The 22,399-nt window shown below is 48.1% G+C and overlaps 1 protein-coding gene across 2 annotated transcripts in view; it reads left to right on the forward strand.

The window, feature by feature from the left end:
• The first annotated feature begins 6 nt into the window (after nt 1–6).
• The window catches only part of GPR153 (G protein-coupled receptor 153), a 34,819-nt gene continuing 12,426 nt past the window's right edge, over nt 7–22,399 (forward strand). Inside the window, exons 1-2 of one of the 2 annotated variants that reach the window (XM_081870999.1) lie at nt 7–213; nt 21,276–21,816. In XM_081870999.1, the coding sequence (XP_081727125.1) occupies nt 21,437–21,816 (380 nt within the window). In that variant the 5' untranslated portion in view covers nt 7–213; nt 21,276–21,436. Of the gene's footprint in view, nt 214–9,109; nt 9,185–21,275; nt 21,817–22,399 lie in introns of those variants that run through there. The other variant, XM_081871000.1, reaches the window with a different exon arrangement.

Raw genomic sequence — 22,399 nt, forward strand, 5'->3', positions numbered from 1 at the left:
CTCCACCCCCAGCAACGCCTCCCCCGGGCCCGATCCTGGACGAGCGCGGAGCGGGGGGGCGGCGAGAGGAGTCTAAGCATGCGCTTGCACGCCCCACCCCCGCCCAGCCCGGGCAGGCGGCGAAGGCGGCGGCGGCGAAGAGCGCGAGCGGCAGGCGGCGGCAGAAGGAGCGGTAGCAGCGAAGCGCCCGCTTGCAGCACGGAGCTCTCGCAGGTAAGCCGCCCCGCGTGGACGCTGGCGCGCCAAGTTGCTAGGGGGATATGGATTCCGGTGGAGGGGGGGTTCCTTCAAACCCCCCACCTCGTGGTGTAGGGACGACACCCCCTTCCTCCCTGCGGGGACACTCCCTTCCCCCTCGCCTTCTCCGGGGCGCGCAAGGCAGCGCGCTCTTTGGGGGCCGCAGAGGGTGGGGTCTCTCCCCTTTGCAGCCGAAGACGGTGGGGGGAGCGACCTCCTTTTCAGCCCAGCCATCTAAGCTGCGAGGAATGCGACTCCCCCCCTCCCTCTCCCCCTCCTCTCCTAAACCACCGCAAGTTTCTTTCTTCTCGGTCTAGATTTTACAAGGGGTGGGGTGGCGAGGATGAGCAGGCGCGCAAAGGATTCCTAGTCTTTACTGCTAGTTCTCAAGACGAAGCCTTTCTCTTTAGGTTCACCCGTGGGAGGCTGGGCTAGATGGGCCTTTGCACGATCCAGCTGCTTCAGGGCTGGTCTTTAGGGTCTTCCCTTCATCCCTCCTCCCACTCTGTGAACCAGGCCTGCCATAGAGTCCATGCTCCTCTCACCTGCAGTACTCAATGTAAGATGATGGTGATGGCTTTTGTTTGTTTGCAAACGGGTCGATTTGGGCTGATTTCTGGCATTAGTCCTGATTCTGTAATCCTATTGCATTTTGTTGTAACTCTTCCGCCTTTGACTGAGGCTGCAAAATTGGCATCTGCCCCATTTCCCTCCAGCTTTCTCCCAACCAGCCAGTTCCTCAGCTGACACTGGCTTAGGAAAGGAAGGGTAAAGTAAAGCCAGGGAGGGGGCAGCTGTGGGGAAGGGAGGGTCACTTAATTGCCCTGATCCTTCTTTAAGACATTTTGCAAAGATGTCTCTGTTAGCATTGCGAGGAATTTCTGGAATTTGCTGGGGGCACCTGCTGTCAATATCTGAAAAGTCGCTGAAGCAGCCATAAACTCTTGTAGTTGCTCCTCCAAGAGGATGTTTTGTGTTCACCCAGCGAATGAGGGCTGTGTCATTTGATTGATGAATCAGTTAGTTTAATTAAGAGGGTCCCCAAACTGTGATCCCATATCTGAGAAGAAGCAGCGGTTGTTCTTAGGACCTGGTGGTCCATTCAGAAGATCAGTGGGAAGGGCCAGTATTGACAGAGGGAAGAGTCGGCACTTGAGAGCAGTGGAGAGGATTAGCAGCAAAGTCAATGGGAGGCTAGAATTAAGATGTTTAATCTTGATTCAATTAATAATCATACAGCATCTAGTGCAGCTCATTACAATTGCTACAACAGGCATAAAAACCATTAAGGCCCTCAGCAATTTTCAAGTGGACTGTTGAGTGGGGGGAGTTTGGGAACCACTTGTCTAATAGATTGCAAGGTTCTGATTAACTTTGAAAAAAAAGCACCAGATGCTCATGCGTAACTGCGTAATTCAAGTACTTAGAGACTTTAGATGGTAGAGGCCACATTAGCAATGCAAGAGGAACCCCCCAGCTTGGTCAGGCTAGAAGCCCATCTAGTTTAGCATGCTGTTCTCACAGTGGCCAACCAAATGCCCCACTGGGAAGTCCACAAACTGGACATGAGTGCAACGGTTGCTCTCCCAACTTAACAATACCCAGCCTCTGCTATTCAGAAATGTACTGAATAACTCAGTTGGTTAGAGTGTGGTGTTGATAACACCAAGATTGCAGGTTTGATTCCCATATGGGACGGCTGCATCTTCCTGCATTGCAGGGGGTTGGATTTGATGATCCCACTCGTACCATCCTGTGACAGCAGAGGCAAGCATAGCCATTGCGGCCAGTAGCCTCCTCCTCTATTTATTTGTTGGATCCTCTTCTAAAGCCATCCAAGTTGGTGGTCATCTCTACACCTGGTCAGAGTGGATTTCTTAAGAGCATAAGGCAAACCTTGATGATGGCTCAGACCAGCGGCCCGTCTTACCCAGCATATTCTTGTGCAGTGTCCAACCAGAAGCCTTGCAGCCAGGATCTGAGCTCAGCAGCACTCTCCTCACTCGTGCTTCTGGGCAACTGGTGCTCAGAGATGGCCTGTCTCTGAACATGAAGGTTCCATATGGCCACCATGGATGATGGGAACAGAAGAAGAAGCCCCATAGTCAGGCCAATGGCCCGTCTAGTTCAGTGTTGTCTACACTGACTGGCAGGAGCAGTGTAGGTTCTACCAGCCCTCCCTGGAGATTGAACCGGGGGCGTTCTGCATGCACAGCAGATGCTCTGCAACTGACCTTGGTGCTTTGTCTAATAGCCATCAACAGGCCCCTCTGTCATGGAAGAGTAGAACTTCCATGGAAGAGTAGAAGAGAAGGAAATGCTCTTACTCATAAACAGAAAGATCCATGGGTTAAAGCACATGCAATTCACTGGCTAGGCTTTCATCTGGATGTCCATGGAATTTCAGGTGTTCTCTTCTGTACTCTGTAGTGCATATGATGCATTAATTGGTTTCATTTCCTTCATATACCATCCTGACCCTAAAGTCCAGTGCACAATACTAAAAATGCAATCCATAAGTAGAACACCTAAAAACTGCATTTTTCCTTTAAAAAAACAATACAACAAGGCTACATAGTGAAAGAAATGTTGAATCCCAGGTCAATAAAAGTGTGGGGGACAGCCACACGTCTCAGGGGAAGGAATTTCAAATAATAATAATAATAATAATAATAATAATAATAATAATAATAATAATAATTTGGTACCCTGCCCATCTGAATGGGCTGCCTCAGTCACTCTGGGTATGGTTGTTGGGAGATGGACGGCTGAAATCTGTTTAAAATTCGACACTGTGTGGTGGAAGTGCATTTTCACCGGGTGTGTTGTTTAGGGAGTGGGTAGTGCACCCCTCCCAGGTTTCATACTGATAACCACTGAGTCACAACTGCCATACCAAATTAAACGGGCCTGGATCCAAAGGACTTGGATCCAAAAGCACACATCCAATTGCTTCAGTAAAAAGGACAACACTCTCCCATGTCTTGATAGCCTACGTAAAAAGCAGCCTGCTTCTTTCTTGGTCACGCTCTAGTGTGACCAAGTAAACGGCCTCCAGGATGGTGCTGTTCAGAGAGGAGCCCCTTTTAAGATTCCAGGCTGCTCTGTGAGTGTGAATTTGCTCCAGAGGGGACATGTGTGACTGTAAGAAGTGGGTGTCCCCAATGAGCGTGTTCAGCTCCTTCCCCCAGGGATGCACCCTTTAATTTTCTCCTCTGGCACCTTGGGAGGACAGTAAGGTGCTGTGCTCAGGGACAGCACAGCAACTTTTCCAGCTGCCAATAAAGACCCCGCAGGCAGTCCCGCCCCACGGGGTTCTAGCAATGCACAAACCCGCCCTCACCTACCCCAGCAGGCGCTTTGGTTCTGAATGGAAAGGAGAAAATAGCCACAGCGATTGCTCTCTTCCAACCCCAACAGCCATTTAATCACTCAAAAAGAAGGCGGTTGAAGTTGACTTGCTGACACACACCCACACACCCGGGGACCCTGGTTTGCTTTGGCATTCGCTGTTTGGGCTTTGTTTGCGATTCTCCCACAGCAGAGGATGCCCCCGCACCTTTTAAAAGAACTGTGGATAAACTTCCTACCGCGAATTGCTTTGAAGGGCTTGCGTTAGATGAACCTTGGGGTCCCTTCTAACACCACAGTCCTATGAATGTGGCCTCCTTGCTTCTCACTTCCTGCCAACGGTTCATTTCGGGGGGCCTGGGGCAGACTGGGGCAGTGCATCTAACCTGGCATCATCAACCAGGAGGGGTGAGCAGGTCTCCCTCCTTCCCTCCCTCCCTCCCCAAATCTCCTGGAATCTGACTTCCCTTCCCAGGAATGGTCAAGTAAAGGTAAAGGGTCCAGTCGCAGATGACTCTGGGGTTGCAGCGCTCATCTCACTTTACTCGCCGAGGGAGCCGGAGTACAGCTTCCAGGTCATGTGGCAGCATGACTAAGCCACTTCTGGCGAACCAGAGCAGCACACGGAAACGCCGTTTACCTTCCCGCCGGAGCAGTACCTATTTATCTTTTGTGCTTTCGAACTGCTAGGTTGGCAGGAGCAGGGACCGAGCAACGGGAGCTCACCCCGTCGCAGGGATTTGAACCGCCGACCTTCTGATAAGCAAGCCCTAGGCTCTGTGGTTTAACCCACAGCACCACCCGCGTCCCTAGGAAGGGTCAGAGCTACTGTTAAATTGTGCCATGCAGGGGGTTGCACTCGATGGCCCTTGGGTCCCTTCCAACTCTACAATTCTATGGTTCTGTGCTTGTTGATCATCTTAAAGCCACTGTGTGGTCGTAGGACCATAGGAAGCTGCCTTATGCTGAGTCAGAGCATTGGTCCATTGAGCTCAATATTGTCTACCCTGACTGGCAGCAGTGGCTTTCCAGGTTTTCAGGTAGGGAATATTTCTCTGCCCAACCTGGAGGTGCCAGGGATTGAACCTTCTGCATGCAAAGCAGGTGTTCTGCCACTGAGCTAAAGTCTCTCCCCTAAAAATAAAGTAAGGTCTTCATCCTCAAGGGTTTGAATAATGTGCTGAATTAAATAGGATTGCTGGTCTATCCAGCTCAGTTCAGACTCTCCAGAGCAGGGGTCAGCAAACTTTGTCAGCAGGGGGCTGGTTTCGAACTGCTAGGTTGGCAGGAGCAGGGACCGAGCAACGGGAGCTCACCCCGTCGCAGGGATTTGAACCGCCGACCTTCTGATAAGCAAGCCCTAGGCTCTGTGGTTTAACCCACAGCACCACCCGCTCCCTCAGACCTTGTGGGGGGCTGGACTATATTTTGGAAAAAAATATGAATGAATTCCTATGTCCCACAAATAACCCATCAATGCATTCTAAATAAAAGCACACATTCTACTTTGATTCCCGGATCGTCTGCAGGCTGGATTTAGAAGGTGATTGGGCCGAATCCAGCCTTAGTTTGCCTACCCATTCTCCAGAGTTTTTCCCAGCCCTGCCTTGAGATGCCATTGAGGACTGAACCCAGGACCTTCTGCATTCAAGACAGATGCTCTACTAGTGAGCTTTGGCCCTTCCCCAAAAGCACCCCCCCAGAGGACTTCCGGGTCGGCGCCATCGCCGAATGGCGGACTCCCTCCGAGCTCCGGAGGGAGCCTGCACGGCAGGGGCTGGGTCCTACCGCACCGGCGATGCGGGGACCCTTAAAAACCACGGCCACGGGGGCCGTGGACATGGAGACTCGGCTGACACCGTTAGCGCCCTCCCGACTCGTGAAGGAGCCTTTTTAAAGGCTACGGATCGGGTGCCGGGGAGAAGCGTGGTGTTTTGAGTCCTCTGCTATCCCTGCCGTGCGAAGCCGCATGCCATTCGGCGGAGAGCGCTGGCTTCTTCCTTTGAAAATTCGGACCTAAAAGAACAACCTGTAAGTAATTGGAACTTGGACTAAAAAGAGGGACAAAAATTTTAAAAATTTCGGAGCGACCGGGGGAGGCGCAAAAAAGGAAGTCAGCCACCCCCTCCATTGTAGAAGGGTCAAAGCAAAGGATCTGATAACTAAGATCGGAGTAACATCATTTTGGCAAGTTTTTAACCTCACGAGTGAAGAATATGAGATTGAGCTGGAGGAGGAAAGTAGAATTCGGACTTAAAAACAACCCCCCCTGGAACCCCGGGAGCGATCGATGACGGTGGAAAGGAGAAAGGCAAGTTTTGACAGCTGTCAAAGAGCTGTCAAAGCGGAAAATAAGATAGAGACTATGTTACAAGGACTTTGCTGGTTATATTTGTTATAAATTGGATACAAATTGTTTTAAATAAGGATTACAAAGTTACTAGGGCTAATGGATGCGATCTGGAAGAGAACTCAGTTTTTGCAATCCACCTAGAGGAGCCGAGGGATATTACAAGTTTTAGCTGGAAATTGGAACTGAACTGTTTATCTCCTGGGAAACTGCAGAAATGGAACATTATTATGACTACAGAGGCCACTACACCGAAGAAGACAATGGAATCATCTGTTGTGGAATGAAAGGAACTTGACGTAATGTTTTGTTCCTGAATAACAAGCCTCTGTAAAGGAACTAACTTTTGGAATTAGGACATTTGTGCAGGAAAACAGGGTCAGAAAGAAATAGAAAGAGGAGTGTGATCAATAAGAACAACAAAATAACAAGAATTGGACCAAGTCAAAAGTGGGGACATTTGGGACATCCAGATTTGACAAGCTTAAGGATTATAATTTGGAGTTTTTTACTCCTGGATATAAAAATCTGGATGGAAAAAATGGGCCTCTCTTTAAGACAGAATCCTTCCATGATTGGACATTCGAAACTAAAGAGGACCGGCAAAGGACTATGATTTAGAGAGACGTGGAAATATCGGACATTGAGGAACATTGGGAACGCAACCGGGAAAAGGGGGGGTGGGAAATGTGGAATCCTTAAAGGCGTAAACTATGTTTTATTTAGGCTATATACATCTACATGGTATTCTAAAGTGGGGAACTCGTGGTGGGAATAAACCGATTTTAGGGGAATGGAAAATAATGTTTTTTTAAAAAAAAAAAAAAAAAATTTGGGTTAAGGATAACAAGTTTGAATTGAGGAGAAGAACTTGTTGAGATCATTTGAGAGATTTGGAATACAAGGGGGGGAGGGAAGGGGAAGTCCTGAAAGGATGTAACTGGAAAAAGATTTGAAATTGGATGTTTTATTAATTTGTAATTAATTGGAAAACTTTAATAAATATTATTAAAAAAAAAAAAAAGCACCCCCCCCGTCCAGTTTTGAGCATTGATTTGCGCACCTATATTATTTATTTATTTATTTATTTATTTATTACAGTCTTATCCTGAAAGAAAGAAAAAGGCCCCAAGCCAGGTAGAAACTAATCTAGATAAGGTTTTGCCACTGAAGCATCTTGTCCGAAAATGCAGTACTGGGAACTTGCAGAAAATTAATTAGTTAAGATCAAGCAGTGCTAGTGAGGGCTTTTTTGTGTGTGTGGTGTGGAGATCCCACTGCTGTTTCTTTCAAGCTTCGCTGGTGTTCCTCCCTCTCTTAAGGAGGCATTTATCACTCTCGCTGCCCACTCAGCCAGCCCTGCCTCTGGCTGCCCTGCGAGCATCCAAGAGGGAGTGATTTATCAGCGCTGTGTCTTGCAAATTGGTTGCAGCAGGCCACTGTGCCATCTCTCCCCACCACCACAACCCCCTGCCCCCCCCCCCGCAACAATCTTCCCTGAGGGCCCAGATGTAAAAAAAGGCCTTTTACAGCTTGGAAGAGCTCTGCTGAATTTGGTGGGGTTCGTTTGTCAGTTTTCCTCCTATGCGGCACTAACCCTTCTTCTTTAACCTCAGAGCTGAGAAAATGCTCTGTGGGTCTCAAAAACTCGGCCTTTGTTTCCTGATTGATTTGTCTGCTTTACTTGCGGCTGCTAATAGAGGGAATTTGAAGCTGTCTCCACCTGGGTTTTTCCCTGGTGGGATTATAGAATTGTAGGGTTGGAAGGGACCCCAAAGGACCATCTAGTCCAGCCCCCTGCAATGCAGGAATCACAGCTGAAGAATCCCTGACAAATGGCCCCCCAACCTCTGTTTACAAGCCTCCGAGGAAGGAGAGGCCACCACCTTCTGTCCCACTGTCCGACAGTCAGAAAGTTCTTCCTAATGTAAATTGGGCAGTGAGATCATGGCCAGGCTAAAATATTTTGCTGCCTGAGGCGGAGCAGCAAGTGTCACTATACACCCATACATGGTGCACAGTGTCCCTGAGCATGCGCAGAGTTGACTTTCAGGGCTCATTTCTTATCAGATCTGTAGGTAGATCAAACATAATATCTACGCTACTATCCCCCCCCTTCTTCCCATAAGACCACAGATGAGGCAGGAGCTGAATGCTTGCTCTAAAGGGCAGTATATCCTTCAGGTTTATATATCCTTTATCTCCCCTTCCCTCTATTATTATTACTATTAGTAGTAGTAGTAGTAGTGTTAGTATTATTTTGCTTTGCTTGCAGAGCAGCTGGCTGCCTTAGAAACCACTGCCTCTATGTGCTCTGGAGACCTTTTTTTTTAAAAAAAAAGTTTAAATAATATGTACATAATTGACCGTTCAATAGATTGTGTGTGTGGATTGGGCCCTTTGCCCACCCCACCCCCCAGAAATGCATGTTGGTCCTGACAGCACTGCTTCCCTCCCCCACCCCTCTGAAAGTCAGCCTCTGTTTGCATCTATATACATATATACTGTATATATATAACTGTGTGCCACCAATCTGTGCCCTGGGTCCCTTTTGCAGGAGCCCATTCCCTGCCCTTTGGCTTGGTGGGGGCGAGGGGAGCCATCACCAATGCCCATCCATCCCCCCTCCCCCATGCATTGCAGGGGGTAGACTAGATGAGCCTTGGGGTCCCCTCTAAACTCTGCGATTGTATGATTCTAAAAGACGTCCGTGTCCAAAGCAGCCACCAGCCTGGGCTCTCAAAAGCTGCCTGCCTGCAATTCCCAGGGCTTGTTAAGTCAGGACGGACCCAGAATGGATCACTTATTGATGAGGAGTAAATGCTTTATTTGATTTCTGCTAAAGAGTTGTTTGCGAGGATAGCAATGGCTCTCTTGATTTGAGCGGATGTGCAACTGGCACAACCGATCCGATGCAGAAATGTGTGTGTGTGTGTGTGTGTGTGTGTGTGAGCGCTGCTGGTTGCTCTTTTGGCACTGCACTCGTCTGGCTCCAAGTTTGGTATTTCAGAGGTCTCTTGAGGTGGGCAGTAATCAGAGAGAAGTCTGCCAAAAGGCTCTGTGACTCTAAAGAGTGACGGCATTTGAAATAGTTGCCAGAGCAAAATTCTGCCCAAGATTCTGCTTCCACAGGGAAGGAGAACGTAAGGAGGAGCCTTCTGGAGGCAGAGCCGAGCCATCATGGCTAGTAGAGGCTTATCCTCCAACAATATGTCTAAATCTCTTTTGAAGCCACCTAGATCTCAGGTGGGTTTGTATGGTAGAATATGGTCCTACAGTTAGCCTTGACCTAAATCTAAAAGGGCTTTATAACCAGCACTGTTGAATTGTGCCCAGAAACAATGGTGCTGTGCTAACAAGGGAGTGATCTGCTCTCCATAACCACTTCAAAATACAGTCCATTTGCTTACTTTTTATATTTTGAATTTTGAGTTTCTGTATGGCTAGCCCCCTTGTGGATTTCTTTTTAGATCAGGTAGGAGGGAAATAAATGTTCTGGCATATGAATGAATGAATGCCAGTGGGTGTGATGCTTTCTACAGGTCCCTGCCCCCAAGGACTTTACAGTCTAGAATTCAACACACAGTCAGCAAAAGTGGAAGAAGAGGGGAAGCAGAGGCACAGGTGAACTGGGCAAGAGAATGCATTATTTTGATCGCAGGTGCTTAGGTTACTTGCGGTGGGGAATCAAGGACAGCTTCTGCAAGTTGAAAGGCTGCCAAGAAGCTGCTGCGGTGCTGGGCCAAGAAATTTCAGACCTCCTCCTCAGCTCTTCCTAAGCAGGTCCCTCCATTTCAGACCCTACGCCCCATCTACTGAAACCCACAGAAATACTGCTACCCTCAGAAGTGGACCTCAAGACTCTCTCCAGCGAGCAGCGAGGGGGGCTGGGAGAGTATTCCCTATTATTTATTTATTATTAAATTTCTATCCCATCCTTCATTTGAGCACCACAGGGCAGTTTACAGTATAAAAACACCATAACATAACACATAACATACACATAACATAGTAACAAATAAAAACAATAGCGTCACACAGCATAAAAGACCATCGATTGTTTAATTAGTCAAAGTCTTGGGAGAAGAGAAATGTTTTCACTTGGTGCCTAATGATATGAAATGAAGGTGACAGGCAAGTCTCCCCATGGGAGAACATTCCACAAGTGGGGAGCCACTGCAGAAAAGGCCCTCTCTCATGTTGCCACAATCCAGGCCTCTCGTGGAGGAGGCACATGAACAAGGTTCTCATGATGATCGCAGGGTCTGGGTTGGTTCCTTAGGGCAGGCATAGGCAAACTTGGCCCTCCAGATGTTTTGAGACTACAATTCCCATCACCCCTGACCACTGGTCCTGTTAGCTAGGGATGATGGGAATTGAAGTCCCCAAACATCTGGAGGGCTGAGATTGCCTTTGTCTGTCCTAGGGGGAAAGGTGGTCCTGAAGGTATTGTGGTCCTGAGCCGTTTAAGGGTTTACAGCCAGGTTGCTTCTGTGCTTACCGGCCCCCTGTAGAACAGCCCTTCACAAGCCTGCATCCCTTCAGATGTTTGTGAACTATAACTCCCATCAACCACAGCCAGCATAGCCCAATGGTCAGGGATGATGGGAGTGGTAGTTCAAAATGTCTGGGAAGCACAAGATTGGAGAAGTCTGCTCTAGAAGGAGCCAGCTACTCCAGATGGTAACCCTTTAGATGCCAGATGCAGCTCTCAGAGAGTGTGGAATGTCTTGAAGAACTCTCTAGGCTGGTCTGTAAAAGCTTAGCTGGTGCTCCAGGCTGGTGCTGAGGCAACTTGTCTCCTGCATGGTTGCTGGCTGTGGTCCTGAAAGTGTGGTGAAAATATGTGGGCAAATATCTGCAGTGCTGTCCATGGTGCTGAACCCGCCCCAGTCCAGATTAGCACCAGCCTGGTCTTGTTCCCTCTCACCTGAGCCGTTGCCTCGCTGGGGTGATGGAATCCCCAATGAATAATAGGATCAGAGCAGACCTGGGAAAGACCCTGGGGAGCTGGTGTTAGCTTGAGAGGGCAGTATTGCACTTTTTAATCCTGGTTGCCTCATCTCAAAAAGGAAATTGTAGAATTGGAAAAAGGTTCAGAAAAGGGCCATCAAAATGACCAACAGGCTGGAGCAACTCCCATTCATGAAAAAAGATTGCAGCGTTTGGGACTTTTTAGTTTAGAGGAAAGGTGAGTAAGTGGAGACATGATAGGTGTTTTGATAATTATGCATGGCTTGGAGAAAGTAGATAAAGAAACATTTCCCTCCCACTCTGATAACACAGTAATTTATTGGGCGTCCAATGAAGCTAGATGTTGGAAGATTCTGGACAGATAGAAGAAATGACTTCTTCACACAGTGCATAGTTAAACTATGGAACTCTCTCCCACAGGATTAGCCAAATCCATAGCTCCTAGCAATTGTGGCTCGGCTCTGCCTCCACAGTTGGAAGCAGCAATGCTTTCGAATACCAGTTGCCGGAAACCGCAGGAGGGGGGAGTGCTCTTGCGCTCAGATCCTGCTTCCTGGTTTCCCTTTGGGGCATCTGGTTGGCCAGGATGCTGGACTAGATGGACCAGGGGCCTGATCCTGCAGGCTCTTCTTATGGGCCTCACTTTGTGCAGGGGAGCTGCCTCTGCTCTGTATGCTTTCCCTAGTAGTGCAGAGCCGCAGCAGTGCCACAACTGATTACCTTCTGAACACTGAGCCTCCTGGGAGTGTTCAAATGTTGGCACTTTGCCAGCAGCAGGGGCCGAACCGCCCCCCCCCCCGAGTCCCTGGAGAGGCCCATTAACGGGAATCGCTCCTCTGAACCGAAAGAGCCCACCTCCCCTTTCCTGCCCCAGCCAAAATGCTCCGCAAACCTCTCGCCTGGCCCCTCTTGCTCTAATTATTATTTTTTGTAATTGCCAATTCCCCAGTCACAAAAGGCAGCCCCGTACAGTGCCAGCCAGGGTATGAATTATATTTCTGGAGAGCGCGAAAGATCCATTATTCACCAAAGAGGCATAATAATTCCCCGGGTGCTCGCTTGAATGCCGTGCACTTAATCACCCGGGCAAGCTATTTGGGGGCTCGATGACGCTTTGCCCCCACCTGGTGCCTGCGATTCCATTTCAATTGCACTAGGTGTGCAGACGTGTTTTGAACACAGAGCACAGTGGTGAGGTCAAGGTGCCCGAGAGATGCCTGAGGTTGCGTGCCTGCTTTTTTTAGCTTGCTCTTGAGCAACAGCTGGGTTCTCTGCTTCGGGGTTGTGCTGTTGGAGGGGAAAGGGGAAAGGGGAGAGAACCACAAACCTACAGCTGTGCAACCTGTAAGGCACAGTTCCTGAACAAGCTGTTAAAATGAAGGGAGGTGTGTGGAAACTCCACACAATTGAAATTCTGCCAGAGCTTCAGATAAAAAAATAAAAATCAATAAATTCCATTTCCAGTGCTAGACCTTATCTTCAGAACATGTGAACTCTTAATGAGCCCCAGAGGATGTGCAGAGTGCCTATTGCTCACAGCACAGTGGTCCTAAGCAGTCCTTACCAACATATTGAATTGCAGGGCAAGGTGTCCTGCTCCAGGAGTCCCAGAGTCCCAACAGAAAGGATTTTTAGAGCAGGGAAGGAACAGGCTGTTCAGGGCAGAGGTAGCCAATGGGATGTTGTAGACTCTCAGCAGTCCCAGCATGGCCAGCAGTCAGGGATGGTGGGAGTTGGGAGCCTAGCATCATATGGGAGGGGCGTCATACTGGTTACCCCTGCTTAAGGCCTGCTGGTTATAGAATCTCAGAACTGTAGAGTTGGAAGGGACCCCTTGTGTCATCTAGTCCAACCCCTTGCAATGGAACAATCAAAGCTAACCAGCCCCTGAAATCATAGCTAGTTATGTTTACCAGCCCTTAAGAGGACTCACTAGGAATGCTGCTTTTGCAGAGGCAGAAATACTAATACTAATACTAATACTTCTAATAATAATAATAATTTATTATTTATACCCCACCTATCTGGCTGGGTTTCCCCAGCCACTCTGGGCGGCTTCCAACAGAATATTAAAATACAGTAGTCTATTAAACATTAAAAGCTTCCCTAAACAGGGCTGCCTTCAGATGTCTTCTAAAAGTCTGGTAGTTGTTGTTCTCTTTGACATCTGGTGGGAGGGCGTTCCACAGGGAGGGTGCCACTACCGAGAAGGCCCTCTGCCTGGTTCCCTGTAACTTGGCTTCTCGCAGCGAGCAAACTGCCAGAAGGCCCTCAGTGCTGGACCTCAGTGTCCGGGCAGAACGATGGGGGTGGAGACGCTCCTTCAGGTATACTGGACCGAGGTATACTGGACACTGCCATTTCCTCAGTCTTGATAATGATGATGCAGTCAGCATTCATGATGATTGACCTGTATGTTTAAGACCTTGTTGAACATGGTGTTGGTGGGTAAATCTCTCCCAGCTTTGTCCAAAGTATTTCTGTTCAAAGAGTCCTTATGGTGGTATCTTGCAAATCCATTTCCCAACTTTCTGTTACTGACCACGGTGATAATGCAAACAATAAAAATTTCCGGGAATCACAGGAGGTTGACATCACCACTCCTCAGCATCCTTTCACGCTGTGTAGAACCCACCAACTCCCTGATTTTCCAGGGAACTTGAGACAATAGAACAGCTGGGTGACAGCTGGAATGAGGGTGGAAAGGAACATGTGGCGAAATGATCAAAGCGATGGAACGGCTCCCCTTTGAGGAGAAGTTGCAGCATTTGGGTCTAGAGCATCCAGCCAAGCTGATTGGCCCATCTAGTCCAGCATCCTGTTCTCAAAGTGGCCAGCCAGATGCCCCAGTGGGAAACCCTCAAGCAGGACCCAAGTACTAGAGCTCTTGCCCTCCATGGCACTAGAGCTCCATGGCTTCCAGCAGCTGGTGTTCAGAAGCATTGCTGCTTCCAAATGTGGAGGCAGAGAACAGCCACCATGACTAGGAGCCGTCGACAGCCCTCTCCTCCATGAATTTGTCCGATCCTCTTTTAAAGCCATCTAGGGGATGCAGGTGGTGCTGTGGTCTAAACCACAGAGCCTAGGGCCTGCCGATCAGAAGGTTGGCGGTTCAAATCCCCGTGATGGGGTGAGCTCCCGTTGCTCAGTCCCTGCTCCTGCCAACCTAGCAGTTCAAAAACACGTCAAAGTGCAAGTAGATAAATAGGTACCACTCCGGCGGGAAGGTAAACAGCATTTCTGTGCACTGCTCTGGTTCGCCAGAAGTGGCTTAGTCATGCTAGCCACATATCCCAGAAACTGTACGCCGGCTCCCTTGGCCAATAAAGCGAGTTGAGTGCCGCAACCCCAGAGTCATCCGTGGCTGGACCTAATGGTCAGGGGTCCCTTTACCTTTACCTTTACCTTTAGGTTGGTGACCATCATGGTCTCCTGTGTGTGAGTGAGTGAGTTCCATAGTTTATGTGGTGCATGAAGAGGTACTTTATCTCTCCTGAATCTTCCAACATTCAGCTTCTTCAAGGTTCAATAGGATTTTAGCCAATCAGTCCATCAGCTAATCATTGTCATCTGGAGTAGCTTTTCTGGCCGGGGTTGATTTATTTATTACATTTAAAGCCCGCCTTTTTCTCCAAGGAGCTTGTGGTGTCATACACAGCACTCTCCCTCTTCAGTTCATTCCCACCGCAACTCTGTGATGTAGTCTAGGCTGAAAACCTGTGACAGTCCCAAGTTCACCCACTGGACTTCGTGGCCATGTGCAGAGAAAAGTGGGATATAAATGCAATTAATAATGATAATGGTGATTTTGGTGGTGGTGGATTGGGGCAAGGGAGAGGCGTCTTTTCCAGGTAGCGTTGATAGAGTCAGTCGTCTAGGCCAAACCCCTGCAATGAAGGAATCTTTTGCCCAACGTGGGGCTCAAACCTGTAACTCTTGAAGTTATGAGCCTCGTGCTCTACTGACTGAGCTATACAGACAGTTCGTTTGCAAGGTGCCTATTTAAAGCCTGTGGTTCATAGTCTCTCTTTTTAAACCCCGCCAGGTCTTTGCACCACCAGCACCACCCACTCTGCAGGGACAGCATAAATAAATACGTGGGGCGCCTGCCATTGTAAGTCTCGCTGCTACTTAATGGAAGTGTTGCGGGGGGCGGTGTGGCGGCTGCATTTTGCACCTGAACTGTATGTAGCCCAAGAAAACTACCGGGCTATATTTATCTCCTTGGTGTTGGATGGGTTGCCATGGCAGTCAATGAAGAGAGAGGTGTCAATGGGGGGGGGGGTTAGCAAAGGAAGCCTGCTGAATTCCTCTACAGAGATACCCATGCACTCCCCACCCCCCAAACACACTGCAAGTCTGGGTTATTTTTAGCCAGCTTCTCTCACATCTGGCAGGTAGCCGAATCCTTCCTCTCCCTCATCCTGCTCATCTCTGAGATGGGATGCCCCCCAAAAGTGGATGTTCCACTGCTAGACTAGATGGTGATGCTGTCCCAAGCTTTGCTGCAAGGAAGGGAAATGGGTGTCATAAGGAAATAAAAAGAGCGTGCTGGATCAGGCCACTGGCTCATTTAGTCTAGCAACTCCAGGTACCTATTCTGGGGAAACCCAGGAGCACTCTCCCTTCCAGCAACAGGTGTCCAACTGTGGGGGCAGAGCATAGCCATCACGTCTAATAATAATAATTAATAATAATAAACATTTTTATTTATACCCCTCCCTCCCCGGCCAGAGCCAGACTCAGGGCGGCTAACACCACAGTAAAAAACATAATAGGAGAAAAAGAAAAGAAAAGAAAAAACAATTTAAAATACAGATTAAAATGCAATTTAAAATGCAGCCTCATTTTAAAAGTAACCGATAAATCAAGACCATAAGGGGAGGGAAACATAAGGGTCAGACTGAGTCCAAACAAAAGGCCGGGCGGAACAGCTCTGTCTTGCAGGCCCTGCGGAAAGATGTCAAGTCCCGCAGGGCTCTAGTCTCTTGTGACAGAGCGTTCCACCAAGTTGGGGCCAGTACTGAAAAGGCCCTGGCTCTAGTTAAGACCAATCTAACCACCTTGCGACCTGGGACCTCCAAAATGTTGTCATTTGTGGACCTTAAGGTCCTCCGCTGGGCATACCAGGAGCCGTCGACAGCCTTCTCCTCCATGAATTTGTCCAATCCTCTTTTAAAGCCATCCAAGTTGGAGGCTGTCGCTGACTCCTGCAGGAGAGAGTTCAGAACCATGAAGACTAGCATCCTACTTTATTTTTAGGGGAGTGGCCATAGCTCAGCGGTAGAGCGTCTGCTTTGCATACTGAAGAGTCAATCCCTGGCATCCGGCATCATCTCCTTGTAGGGTTGGGAGAGACTTCCTGCTTTGAACCCCAGTCTGTGTTGACAGTGCTGGAGCAGTGGTCTGACGCAGTCTTAAAGCCAGTTCCTAGGAACCCTTTTGTTTTTGTTTTGTTTTTTTATAATAATATTTATCGAGTTTTACAAAAAAGGTTTACAAAAACAGAAAAACACACAAACACAAAAAACAGAGACAAAAATTTAAAAAGAAAAATTAAAAATCAATTTTTCAAGTTTCATACCATTCATTAACTTATTTTCATGACTTCCTCACATCTCCCTTTTTTGTATTCCATTTAGAAATTTAATTAGCAAATTCATATCCTCTTATTTTACCCGTAATTATTTATCCTCTCAAGTTTTAACTTCTAATCATATTGCTAGAACCACTTCGTATCATTTCAACATCATTCGCATTCAAAATTTTTGCAGTGTTTCTGTAAATACATTTTAAATTTCTTCCAGTCTTCTTCCACCGACTCTTCTCCCTGGTCTCAGATTCTGCCAGTCATTTCCGCCATCTCCATGTACTCCATCACTTGCATCTGCCAATCTTCCAGAGTGGGTACATCCTGTGTCTTCCAATGCTTTGCAATAAGGATTCTCGCTGCTGCTGTTGCATACATAAAAAAAGTTCTATCCTTCTTTAACACCAATTGGCTGACTATGCCCAGAAGAAAAGCCTCTGGTTTTTAAGGAAAAGTGTACCTAAGTACCTTTTTTTAGTTCATTGTATATCGTCTCCCAGAAGGCCTTAATCCTTGGGCACGTCCACCAAAGGTGAAAGAATGTACCTTCAATTTCTTTACATTTCCAACATTTATTATCGGGCAAATGATAGATCTTTGCAAGCTTGACTGGGGTCATATACCACCTATACATCATTTTCATGATATTCTCTCTTAAAGCATTACATGCCGTGAATTTAATCCCGGTGGTCCATAACTTCTCCCAGTCTGCAAACATAATGTTATATCCTATATCTTGTGCCCATTTTATCATAACAGATTTTACCGTTTCTTCCTCAGTGTTCCATTTCAGCAGCAAATTATACATTTTTGACAATATCTTAGCATTGGGTTCTAACAATTCTGTCTCTAGTTTGATTTTTCCACCTGGAAGCCCACTTTCTTATCTTGATTATAAACCTCTCTTATTTGAAAATAATGTAGCCAGTCTCGCACCTTATCTTTAAGCTTCTCATAACTCTGCAGTTTCAATTTGTCACCTTCCTCTTCCAAAATTTCCCAATACTTTGGCCATTTAGTCTCCATATTAAGTTTTTTCAACGCTTTGGCTTCCTAGGTGAGAGCCACCTTGGGGTTTTCCTTTCCAAAAGATCTTTATATCTCGACCATACATTAAACAGTGCTTTTCTGACAATATGGTTTTTAAAAGCCTTATGTACCTTAACCTTGCCATACCACAAATATGCATGCCATCCAAATGCATTATCATAACCTTCAAGATCTAAGATGTCTGTGTTTTCAAGAAGTAGCCATTCCTTCAACCAGCAAAAAGCTGCTGATTCATAATAAAGCTTCAAGTCTGGCAGGGCAAATCCCCCTCTATCTTTAGCATCCGTAAGTATCTTAAATTTTATTCTGGGCTTTTTGCCCTGCCAGACAAATCTAGAGATATCTCTTTGCCACCTCTTGAAACAATCCATCTTGTCAATAATTTGTAACGATTGAAACAAAAACAACATTCTCGGCAATACATTCATCTTAATAACAGAAATTCGGCCTAGCAAGGAAAGTTTCAAATTTGTCCAAATTTCCAAATCTTTTTTCACTTCTGACCAACATTTTTCATAGTTATCTTTAAATAAATTCACATTCTTAGAGGTCATGCTTACCCCTAGGTATTTTACCTTCTTTACCAATGTTAAATCTGTCTCCTTCTGAAACCTTTCTCTTTCAGTCGGAGTCAAATTTTTCCCCAAAACCTTGGTTTTTGTCTTATTTAACTTAAATCCTGCCACTTGACCAAAATCCTGGATTATTTCTAGTGCCCTCTTGGTGCTAGCTATTGGCTCTTGTAATGTCACCTAGGAACCCTTTTGAGTTCTTCTGGTGCAGAAATGTGAGTGCTTGAGCCTTGAGACAGTTGCTCAAACAATGCGAGTTTTGCAAGAAAAGGAATGTAGTAAAGGGTTGGGCTCACCATGTTCAGGGTCAGCTGTGAGGCAGGAGAACTGATAATGGAGTTTGTCCTGAGGGCCAGCATGGTGGATTCCTCCAGGAACAGCTTATGCCTTTTGACCCAGCAGGGTGAGCAGCTGGCTGTCTGCAGCCAACGGCCAAGCGCTCCCAGGAGGAAACAGCACCACGCCCTTTTCGCCCCCAGCCTTGCTCCTTAGGAATCGTGCAGAGAAAAAATGTAAAATAAATAGCAAAAGACATATTTCATTAAGTCTTGCTTAGAGCTGCAGGAAGCTTTGCAGATTAAATATTAAATCGCACCCTGACAGATAATGTCACATCCTGAAGGTCGAAGGAGCATTTTTTCGTTTTTTAAAGCAAAAGATGGAAAAGAAGTGGAAAAATGTAAATGTTAACAAAACAAAAAACCAGCCTCTTAAACTGGTGAGCATATACTGTGAGGAGGTGGGGATAATCTGCCTTAGAGCCAGTTCTTGACAACCTTTCCCGCTTGTCTACTGCTCTGCTCTCAGCATTCTGTCACACTCTAGTGTGACCAAGAAAAGGGTGGAGCTAGGCAGATGAAAGGGGGTGGCTGCTGTGTAGAGTGGGGCTGGCTGAGTTCTCCATGGGTGGGAACTCAGGCCTGGGGTGGGGTCATGAAAGTCGGTGTGGTGTAGTGGTTAGAGCATCACATTAGGACCTGAGCGAGATCCGGGTACAAAACTCAAGTCAGCCATGGAGCTCACTGGGTGGCCTTGGGCCAGTCGCTGCCTCTCTCAGCCTCACATACCTCTCAGGGCTGTTGTGAGGATTAAATGGAGAGTGAGAGAACCATGGGGAGCATGACTTCCTCCAGACAGGGAGGCAGGGCATAGCCATCGTGGCTGGTAGCCATTGGTAGCTTTATCCTCCATGAACTTGTCTTATAAAGCCATCCAAGTTGGTGGCCAGGTTGGGACAACTGTTCTGACTCTGCAGAGAGCCCTGCAGGATCAGGCCAGTGGCCCATCTAGTCCAGCATCCTGTTCTCACAGTGGCAACCCAGATGCCCCCAGTGGGAAACCATCAAGCGGGACAGGAGTGCAACACCGCTCTTCCCACCTGTGATTCCCAGTAACTGCTGTCCAAGCTTTACTTACTCAGTACGTTCTGGAAGAGTTAGAATCATAGAGTCAAGGAAGTGTAGAGCTGGATGGGACCCTGAGAGTCACCTAGTCCAACCCCCCACAATGCTGTTGTATGGGGATGTTCCAGGCTGTTCTCTCACCTGTAGTCTGAACTGTTCTGACATGTTATTCAGATGCCTCCATGCAGTGGTCACGGACCCCAACAGGAGTCCAAAATGATGTGCATTTTGTCTGTTTGGGAGGTGCTTGGCAGCTGATTTGGTTCTCTTCTGATCATTCCTCCTTGACCACCTTTGTTGAAGATCCTCTGGAGCAGAAGTATTTTGTTTCTTTCCCTTTTTTGCAGCCAGACAGAATAATAAGTAGACCCTTTGAAGGACCAAGCCAAGATTGGGGATTTGGAAGCGGATCAGGACCAGGTTGCCAAAGCTCAATGGAGGCAGCATCGAGGGTGGACATTTCAGCAAAATGCTGAAATGCAAAAAGCTGGAATGCTAAGAGAGCAAGCTGTAAAGGTAGCTCAGGAGGAGGGGAGCCCCCAGCAGCCAGCACCCCTTAGTAAACGAGCTTTCCTCATTTCGGCTGCTTCAAAGGCCTTTTTGCTAGCAATGCATTTGACTTCAGAAGCACGTACTCGAGGACCGTCAGCTGATGAATTGGGCCTTGTGCTGTGTACTGGGGGAGTCGGCGGCTATGTGCAAGTGGGTTGACTCAGTGGCCTGTGTATTTGGATGCTTCTTGGGGGCTGCTGCTGTGGCGGAGGAGGCTGCCAGGCTGAGCTGGCGCACTTCAGAATTTAGCACTCCACCACTGTCTTACGCTCACCTAGGCTGCAGGAAGGGGGCACTCGCTTGGTCAGAGCATCTTGCTCGGCAAGGCCAAGATCCTGGTTTGGTCCCCAGCATCTCCCAATAAAAAAGGAGAGTAGAGGCTACTGGTGTTGGGGAACTAATGGCTTGTCTCGATATAAGGGCAGCACACTCCATCTCCAGCCACTGTGACTCCAAGCATTGGGCTGCCGGCTGCTAGCTGCCTAACATAGGGGCAGTGGGCTTTGCATCGTGCCTCAAAAATGTGGGTGCCCACAGTTCAGTGAATCAGAGGTTGCTCCCCGGTTGGGAACAGTATATCTGTCTGGTGCTGTTGTTGCTGCTTTATGCTAATCTCAATAGCCCCCTCTGGGGGTTGAAAGGGGTTTAACATAAGAACATAAAATGAGCCTCCTGGATCAGGCCAGTAGCCCATCTAGTCCAGCATCCTCTTCTCACAGTGGCCACACAAATGACCCCATGGGAAACCCGCAAACAGGACCCAAGCACAGGAGCCCTCTCTCCTCCTGCGGTTTCCAGCAACTCTTATTCGGAGTAATTGATGCCTCCTGCTATGGAGGCAAAGTGATAGCCCTCCTGGCTGGTAGTTATTGAGAGCCATCTGCTCCATGAATCTGCCGAATCCTCTTTTGAAGCCATCCTGAGTTGGTGGCCATCACTGCCGTCTGTGGAAGTGAGTTCCACAGTTTAACTATGCCTCCAAATACTGGGAACCGCAGGAGGAGAGAGGGTTGTCGTGCCGGGGTCCACTGCAAGAACAAGATGGACTAGATGGGCTTAATCCAGCTGGTTCTTCCTATGTTTTGTTCCTCCTCTGTTTGAGCCTTGCAATCCAGCAGGATATCAATTTCACGCAAACCTTTTGCATGCGGCAATGCTCTCTTTGTTTCCTGAGCTGTCTCTTGTTTCCCTTCCAGAACCATGAGCCATAGGACCACCCCGGGCGCTGCTTCCCCGTCGGTCCTTGGGTGGGATCCCCCCACTTCCCTGATGCACCCTTGATGGCCCCGGCCCGCTTGTAGGATGCATCTCCTCCCCTCCTTCTTCCTGGTACGTCATCCTCACCTGGCCTCGCCAGATGGCCACTACTCCTCCCTCCACCATGGTTGATGAGCAGACCTTGAACAGGAATGCCGTGGCTTGGCTGGTTTGCTCAGGGCTCTCTGTCCTGGCCAACGCCTGGGGGATCCTCAGTGTGAGCGCCAAGCAGAAGAAATGGAAGCCCCTGGAGTTCCTCATCTGCACGCTGGCTGGGACGCACATCCTTAACATTGCCATTCCCATCACCATGTACTCAGTCGTCCAGCTCCGCCGCCAAAACTCCGACTACCAGTGGAGCGAGGGCCTCTGCAAAGTCTTCGTCTCCACCTTCTACACCTTGACGCTGGTCACCTGCTTCTCAGTCACCTCCCTCTCCTACCACCGGATGTGGATGGTCCGCTGGCCGGTGAACTACAGGCAAGTCCCGTCTTTGGATGAGTCCCGCGGTGGTCGCAGAATCATAGAATTATAGAGGGGAGAGGAACCCCCCAAGCATCATCTGGTCCAACCCCTGCAGTGTAGGAATTACAGCTAGAGAAGGGCTTTCACCATGGAAGGTGCAGCAAGCTTGTCTTCTGCTGCTCCAGAGAGGAAGACCCAAACCAATGGATTAAAATGACAAGGAAGGAGGTTCTGACTATAAACATTTGGAAGAGCTTTCTGATGGCAAGAGCTGTTCAGCAGTGGAATGGATGACCTTGGAAGGTGGTGGACTCACCTTCACTGGAGGTTTTTAAACAGGTTGGATGGGCATCTGCCGCAAAAAAAGGTTTCCCAAACTTGGGTCTCCAGCTGCTTTTGGACTACAACTCCCATCATCCACTGATCCTGCTAGTTAGGGATAATGGGAGTTGTAGTCCATCAACATCTGGAGACCCAAGCTTGGGAAACCTTGTGCCAGAGGTTCTTTTGCTGTGATTCCTGCACTCCAGGGGGGTTGGACAAGATGACCCTTGGTGTACCTTCCAACTCTACAATTCTAGGATTGTATGGTTGCCAT

The sequence above is a fragment of the Podarcis erhardii genome, assembly GCF_964252035.2.
Source record: "Podarcis erhardii genome assembly, chromosome: 7".
NCBI classification, from domain to species: Eukaryota; Metazoa; Chordata; class Lepidosauria; order Squamata; family Lacertidae; genus Podarcis; species Podarcis erhardii.